Source organism: Olea europaea, unplaced genomic scaffold, assembly GCF_002742605.1.
Source record: "Olea europaea var. sylvestris unplaced genomic scaffold, O_europaea_v1 scaffold1358, whole genome shotgun sequence".
Lineage (NCBI taxonomy): Eukaryota > Viridiplantae > Streptophyta > Magnoliopsida > Lamiales > Oleaceae > Olea > Olea europaea.
In genome coordinates this window covers 164053-172096 of record NW_019231083.1, presented here as the reverse complement: position 1 = coordinate 172096, position 8044 = coordinate 164053, and the positions used below count along the sequence as shown (strand labels likewise).

General features: G+C 35.9%; 1 protein-coding gene across 3 annotated transcripts; it reads right to left on the bottom strand.

Moving 5' to 3' along the window:
* Nucleotides 1–4248: 4248 nt before the first annotated feature.
* Nucleotides 4249–5856, bottom strand: LOC111375328. Of its 3 annotated transcripts, none has more exons than XM_022998135.1 (2): nt 5418–5815; nt 4249–5139 (listed from the first exon to the last, which is right to left on the bottom strand). In XM_022998135.1, exons 1-2 carry the CDS (start codon nt 5571–5573, stop codon nt 4885–4887), a joined length of 411 nt encoding a protein of 136 aa, XP_022853903.1. In that variant the 5' UTR covers nt 5574–5815; the 3' UTR covers nt 4249–4884. The 3 variants fall into 3 exon arrangements, 1 of the variants encoding a protein (XP_022853903.1); XR_002699293.1 differs by having other exon boundaries at nt 4254–5144; nt 5418–5856; XR_002699292.1 differs by having other exon boundaries at nt 4254–5153; nt 5418–5855.
* Nucleotides 5857–8044: the final 2188 nt, after the last annotated feature.

Below are 8044 nucleotides of genomic sequence, written 5' to 3'. Positions count from 1 at the left end.
CGACTCAATCTGCATCAGTGAAGATATCAACTTTTCTGCTTGAAGTCTTCTTGAAGAGTAATCCTTTGCCTGGAGTCATCTTTCGATACCTTAGAATTCCAAAAACAGCCTTTATGTGTTCTTCAATTAGTTTATTCATAAATTGACTCACCTTATTGACAGAGAAACTGATATCTGGTCTAGTGTGGGAAAGATAATTAAGTTTCCCAACTATTCTTTGGTATTTATCCTTATCCATGGGTGCACTATCTTTCCTTGTTCCCAGTTTGATAGATAAATCCACAGCAGTGTTAACATGTTTACAACCAAGCATTCCCGTTTCCTTTAGGAGATCCAGTACATGCTTTCGCTAAGAGACTGATATTCCTATTTTCAATCGTGCCAATTCCATCCCAAGGAAGTACCTGAGATTGCCTAGATGTTTAATCTCAAATTCTTTAGCTAAGAATCCTTTGAGCTTGAATATCTCTTCTTCATGATCTCCTGTCAAGATGATATCATCTACATACATAATAAGAATCGCCCTTTATTCTGTAGATGATTGTTTAATAAGCATAGTATGATCTACTTAAAATTGAGTGTACCCAAAGCTCTTTAATCCTTTAGTAAATCTGTCAAACCAGGCCCTTGGAGATTGTTTGAGACCATATAATGATTTTCTAAACTTACAAACCTTGTTTATAGTAGTTTGAGTCGCAAAACCAGGGGGAATGTCTATGTAAACCTCTTCCTCTAGGTCTCATTAAAGAATGCATTCTTCACATATAGTTGATATAATGGCCAATCTAGGTTGGAGGCTAATGACAACAATATGCGAATTGTATTAAGTTTGGCAACAATAGCAAATGTTTCTTGATAGTCAATTTCATAAGACTGCGTGAATCCTTTTGCTACCAAATGAGCCTTGAATCTGTTCACACTTCCATCTACATTATGTTTAACAGTAAAGATCCACTTGCATACTACTGGGCATTTTCCAGTTGGTAGATCAGATATTTTCCATGTCCCATTTTGTTCCAATGCTCGAATTTCTTCTAAAACTGCAGTTTTCCATTCTGGTACAGCAAGTGCTTCATGTATAGAGTTAGAAATTTGCACTTTGTCAAGATTGCTAACAAAAATGCTCGATAACCAGTTCACAGCCTATTGTATGAAATAAAATTACAAATAGGATGGAAGGTGTAGGACCTCACACCTTTTCGCAAGGCAATCGGCAAATAAAAATCATCATTAGGAATTTTAATAGGAGCGAATTGGAGCTGGTGTTACCTGGTGAAATTTCTCAAGATTTTGGAGTCAGGTCGGACTCATATTTATGCTCAGGTGGTTGTTCTCTTCTTTCCTAAGTTTTGTTTCTCCTAGTGTAGACATGTAACTCACAAGAATTAGCAGGGATGCTTTGCTTTGGAATTTGAGATTCTGGTTCAGTTCAAAAATTAATGGTGTTGTCTGGGACTCTAATGATGGTATGTCAACCTGAACAATCATGTTTGGAGTCTGATTTAATTGAGGAATTTCGGTTGAAGGTATAGATAGATTCGTGGTGAGAGATAGATTGGAAGTCTCAATGTCCCAAAGCTGGTATTCCCATGTAATGTAAAGTTTTCCCCCTGAATATCAAATTTGGGGTAATAAGGTTGTTGTTCAAAGAAGGAGACATCCATGGAGTTGTAGAATTTTCTTGTAATTGGAGAGTAGCATTTATAACCCTTTTGACATGAGGAATACCTAATGAAGATACATTTGAGGGCCTTAGGATCAAGTTTACTTCGATTTTAAGGGTGTGTGTGGACAAATACGGAACAGCCAAAAATTTTAAATGGAATGGTAGACAGGACTCGAGTAGTAGGATATGATTGGAGAACCTTTTGACATGAGGAATACTTAATGAAGATACATTTGAGGGCCTTAGGATCAAGTTTACTTCGATTTTAAGGGTGTGTGTGGACAAATACGGAACAGCCAAAAATTTTAAATGGAATGGTAGACAGGACTCGAGTAGTAGGATATGATTGGAGAAGGACTTGGTAGGGTGTCTGAAAGTTCAACACTCGTGAGGGCATTCTATTTATTAAATATGTAGCAGTTAATACTGTCTCTCCCCAAAAAAAATTTAGGAACATGTGTGGTGAACATAAGTGATCGAGCAACTTCTAAAAGGTGCATATTTTTTCTTTCAGCTACCCCATTTTGTTAGGACATGTCCATATAAGAACTTTGATGAATGATGCCCTGACTAACTAGATAATCTCCTAGGATGGTGTCAAAATATTCTTTGGCGTTATCAATTTTTAAGACTTGTATTTTTGTCTGGAACTGTGTCTAGATCATAGTGTTAAAGTTTTTGAAAATTTGACGAGCTTCAAATTTTTCTTTCATAAGAAATAACCATGTAATCCTAGAGTGATCATCTACAAAGGATATGAACCATCTAGTTCCAGTAATATTTTTAATTCTAGATAGCCCCCCACACATCGCTATGGATTAATGAGAAAGGATGAGATGCTTTGTAAGGTTTGATGAAATAAGAGCTGCGAATATGTTTTGCAAATTGACATACTTCACATTGAAACTCCTTTGGATTTTTATTATTGAATAAGGAAGAAAATAACTTCTGAAGATACAAGGAATTTGCATCACCTAAACGGTAGTGCCACAACATGATTTCAGTATCTTTATTGAATTAACCAATGGAAACAAAAGCTTTGAGAAAATTGACTCTTGGGCTTTACACTTTCTGCTTTGTGAGTTTGTCCTTTAAGAGATTCATCAACTCTAAGAAGATAAGACCTAAGCACACCTCAGCACTGCCAATCATCCTCCCCGGATCCAAATCTTGAAATTCACACAAATTTGAATAGAATTTAGTAACACACTTATGTTCTTGAGTGAGCTTACTAATTGACGGGAGATTGCAATTCAATTTTGGTACATAAAGCACTGAATTTAGTGTGAAATTTCTGGAAATAATAATAGAACCTATGCTAGCAACCTTCATGACTGATCCATCAGCTATTTTCACAGTAAAATTTTCACAGCAAGGATTATATTGGTCAAAGAGATTAATATCTCCAGTCATGTGATCTAATGCACCTGAGTCTAAAATCCATAGATTTATTTTTTTCTTTATTTTTCGTAAGAGCACTTAAAGAATTACCAGTGTGTGCTAAGGACCCAGTTCCAATTATGTTACCAGGTGGGGCTTGTGATGACTGTGAAAACATCTTTTGTAATACTTCAAGTTGCTCTTTACTGAAAGGATTTGGTTTGGTTGCTGTGGTGCTTTCATCAGTGAAGACATGATTTCCTCGTTTTTCTTTGTTGAAAGGTGGTCTTGTGGGCTTCCAATCTACTAGTTTGCCATGTATTTTCCAGCAATTATCATCAATGTGTCCTGGTACTTTGCAATGATTACACCAAGGTCTACCCTTCTTTTGCCGATAGTCACTGTTGTGGTGTTGTCCTACGTGTAAAGCAAGAGCTGAATTTTCAGTGACTGGGACAGTGATGGAGATCCAAGCATTTTCTTCCTTCTGCTTTCTTCACGACGCACTTCTGAAAATGTCTCCCGGATGTTGGGCAATGGTTTCGATCCTAGAATTCTTCCCCGAACTTCATCAAGGTCCTTGTTAAGACCCATTAAGAATTTAAAAATTCTTTTCTTTTCAGTAATTTCCCTATATTTTTTTCCATCTGTAGGGTACTCCCAACTATGTTCTTCGAAGACATCTAATCGTTGCCAATGAAGAGTTAGAATATTGAAATATTGAGTTACCGATAAATTACCTTGTCGAAGGTCATGGAGAACGGTTTCAATCTCAAATGATTCTGAGGTATTTTTATTACTGGAATAGATTTCCTTTGCTGCATCCCATATTTCTTTAACAGTGTCGTAGAGTAGGAAATTTTCTCCAATTTCATTTGTCATAGAATTGATTAGCCAAGACATGACCATATTATTTTCTGACTTCCACAGTTTGAATTTTGGATCTGTGGTTGTTGGAGGAGTAGACACTCCGGTGATAAAATCATCCTTCCCCTTTCCGCAGATGAACATCATGACTGATGCGACCATTGGATGTAATTATTTCCATTCAACCTGTGCCTGTGATGAGAAGATGATTGCTCTCTGATCCGCTATTAGAACTTGTGGCAGGAACATCATGGTGTGAAGAAGTTTTATTTTCTGCAGCCATGCCATACTTTGTCATGGAAATTCCTTAGGTTTCAGAGGTTGCTCTGATACCATGAAGAATATGTAATCTTTATTCTTATTTCATTGATAAAACAATGTACAATTTATAGGAAAAAACAGAAGGAATAAACCACTTCCTTAAATCAAAGAAAGATTTAATTTCCTAACTACTCTGTTGACTAAATGCCTAAGAATTGGAGTTGATAAAAATAACATCCCTTAATTGGGAAACTAATTTACAGCTGCAGGATCTGTTAGAAATTAGGACTAAAAATCAGGAATTCTACAATGTTCATTGTACTTTTCCACCTCCATCCATTTGGTGAAGCCTGCGTCCTAGTTTGGGCATCGTTTTTTTTTTTTTTTTGGGCATTCCGGCAACGTATGTCCTGCTTGTCTACAACAATGACAAATTTCCCTATTCTTGTTTGCCATCGAACTAATCTAGTTCAACAGCATGAAAGAATCATATCAACATAACACAAATTTAATTTTTTAGATAAAATATTAAACATACCATCATAACCAAATAAATTTAAGCAGTTAGAGGTTCACATGCCATGGAAAACTTAATCAACATTAGATTTTCTACATGTTCACATCTATTCCATACACGTCCACTTCAGATTTTCTAGACATCTATTAAGGTTTAAAATGTGTACAAGTTATTTCAGTGGAAGGATTCCAAACTAGTCTTGCTTGAAAACCAGAACTACTTGTTCTAGTTTAAGTTCAAAACCTTGGATAAGAATATTAAACCAATTAAGACTTGAAGAAAACTGACCACACTCAACCTTGATCTTACTTTGTGTGGATATCTCATATTTTCTAGTTGAAGTTACACGAAATTGTTCAACTACTGGTGTCCTTACACTATATTCATCACATCGCCATTTGAGCATTTCATCAAACATCTGGTGGGCAGATTGGAAAACTGTACTTCCCTTCACTATTAGTCCTGGCAATTAAACAAGAAGATAATGCAATTGATACTAAAGACGATTGTGAAATATAATCTTGCTTTCATCACTTTCAAAAATCTAGAAGAGCCAAAGAGCTCCACTACCAATATTGACGACCAACCCACACAATTTTCAAAATTTTAAATTGATAACAAAAGCTTTCAAACGGAAAAAGGGCCAGACGAGCGGAGCCATGCAAGACCGTTGGCTGGATATCAAGTATAGAAATTTTAACGGCAGAGAAATCACATATATGTCACCTTCTTCTTAGTTACCCAAGACGAATGAGGAAGTTGTTGATGGGTTGCCATCTGACAGGGTGGAGTGACGATCGTAATGGTTATGCGGCGGCCAGATGTATTTCGGTGGTCACCAAAAAAATTCCTGCAACTGGAAGAAGACCCGAGCACCGACATTTTTTGCAGCCGAACGATCGATGTCGCCTGGAATTTTGGAGAGTAGGAGAGCTTTATCTTGGTAGCAGCCGCAATGGATGGAGTAAAAATTAGGGATTAGGTTTCCAATACGGTCTTCACCAGGGAATCGATTTTGGCTGCTTTTGTGTTCTCCTTTTTCCCCTTCCAATTTCCACTTCAGCACTTTAAGCCAAGTTGTAACAGTAGCTATATATGTAGCAACATTGTAGAAGAACTAGACAAAATAGGTTTGCTTATAAAATAGCAACTCACATGGAATAAAGTTATCGGCATGTGTCTCCCAGCCAGGGTGGCAATCGATAATAAATCCAGCTAGTAGACACTATTGCTCAATTCGACCCAATGGGTGAATTGAGTTTGTTCGTGTGAAGTTCGGCTAGTGTTCAAATTTTATAATCGATTCGATCCTTTGGCCCTTGAGCATAAAATGAGCAATTTTTTAAAGAAATTAATAATATAAAGAATAAAAAATGAATCAGCCTACGAGTCCAAATGGACCAACTTGTTGGCTCATTAGTCAGCTCGACTTGTTAAAAAAAAAAATTGTGCTTGATTTAATCCATGGCTTATCTAAAATTAAGTCAAGTCCATGTGCCGAATCGGGACGAGTCGAGCCCAGGAGCTAGCCAACCTATCTGCCACTCTTAAATACATGTAAGCTTGGACTGATTTTGGTTAGGTTGGTTTTGAGTTCAAATTGAAACCAAAATCGTCTTGATCGGTTTGGGCAAATTCTAATCCAAACCAACTCAATCCAACTGTTGAAATCGAACCAAATCAAACAAAATCGATTTGGTTTGGTTAATCAGTTTAGACATTGATGCGAGTTAAAAATAAAAAATTGCATACCTATTTTGTGTTAAAAAAATTTACTTTCCTACATATATATTTTTTAATGCAAATCAGGATTGTGCTTGGTGGACATAATCTGGATATATAGGAGTGTCAACACCCGTTACATGATGTAAACCAAGACTTATCCTGCAAATCAATATGTTGGGAAATGGAACAAATTTTTCTATTTGTTCACATGATCCTTGCTTAAAGAATTTATTTAAAACAAGAAAAATAACACCTCCGTATAAAAAACTCTCAAACTAGAGAAAAATTATGAGCTAAGTGTGTATATATATATACTATGTGAAAATTTTTGTACAATGACATAAAAACTATAACATACCAAATCTCTGGATCTTAAATGAATCGGGTAGAATGGTTTGGCTCGACTCAGCGCACCATTCGATGCTACTTGCACTGCCTCTATAAATGATACAATATAACAGTAAATAATTTCTCGATCCAGTTCGAATGGCCTGACTCCACTCAGTCCACCACTTGAAACTGCTTGCACGGCCTCTATAAGTGATACAAAAAAATAATAAATAATTTCTCGATTCAGTATGAATGGACTGTATATTTTTCGGTCATCGATGATCTAAAACGGTAATACGACTATACAAGACACCCACTTTGTAAAAATTTAAGAAACTAGCAACGACTGCACACATTTCACATTGACAGCACAGCATTAACATATTTGTGCACTATTTAAGTAACTAATACATTAATTAATAACTAATTTCACTAATCAACTTCATACCTCACTAAATACAACTTAAACATAAAATTAGGAATCTATCAGTACAAAAAACAACTAATAAATTAACAAATAACATACTAAAGACCCACTAAAAAATTGCCAATATTTTCTCGAGAGATGCTACAGTGTCAAGGAAAATTTTTACAGGAAGAATACAGGCCTCTTACAAACATGTGGGTCCCATGTTTTTTGGATTTTTTTTAATGAGATGGGACCCACCTATCTGTGAGAGGCCTGTGAAAAGTTCCCTGGCATTGCAGCATTAGCGTATTTTCTCCTTTTAACTGAAAAATTTATAAGCGTTCAGTTAACATTCTTCTCGTTCGCAAAACCAAGCAACTTCTGTTATTTATGAAATATTTCAGCAACTTAATCTTCACTTAATGCATATTTTTGCAGAAGATTTGGCCTCGAGAAAAGTTGCCCGCTATTTTCTCAGGGGATTTATTTACAAGCTTCCCTTGAATCCTTTTATTCCGATATTCTTGAAATGCACTTCTACGAATCTTGTCTTGTAACGGCATTTTTTGCTTTTGCTAATCAAATAATGGTTCACTGCAGCTTATACGTATTTTGTTTGACTTGTGTTTATCCATAATCGTCAAATGTCTATTCAGGACAGCAATTTTTATCTTACCCGAGGTTTTTAACTGTAGTTCGAATTAGATTAGATATTTTCTTTTGTTTCTTGAACAAGGTGGCAGGATCTTGGCTTATTTGGTTTGTCAGTTTCCATTTGGTTCTTCTATTGGAAAAATGGCATATATGGGCTGATTTTTGGCATAAGTTTTAATGAAATCTATTCATTGATACTTGCCAAAATTGATACTCACGCAAATGAAAAATTGAG

Excerpts from the sequence above, each read along its gene's own strand:
- LOC111375328 (XM_022998135.1), bottom strand. The coding sequence starts at position 5,573 with ATGTCGGTGCTCGGGTCTTCTTCCAGTTGCAGGAATTTTTTTGGTGAC. Across the intron at positions 5,140-5,417 it reads CTTGGGTAACTAAGAAGAAG|GGAAGTACAGTTTTCCAATC; the intron begins GTGACATATATG and ends CTAATAGTGAAG.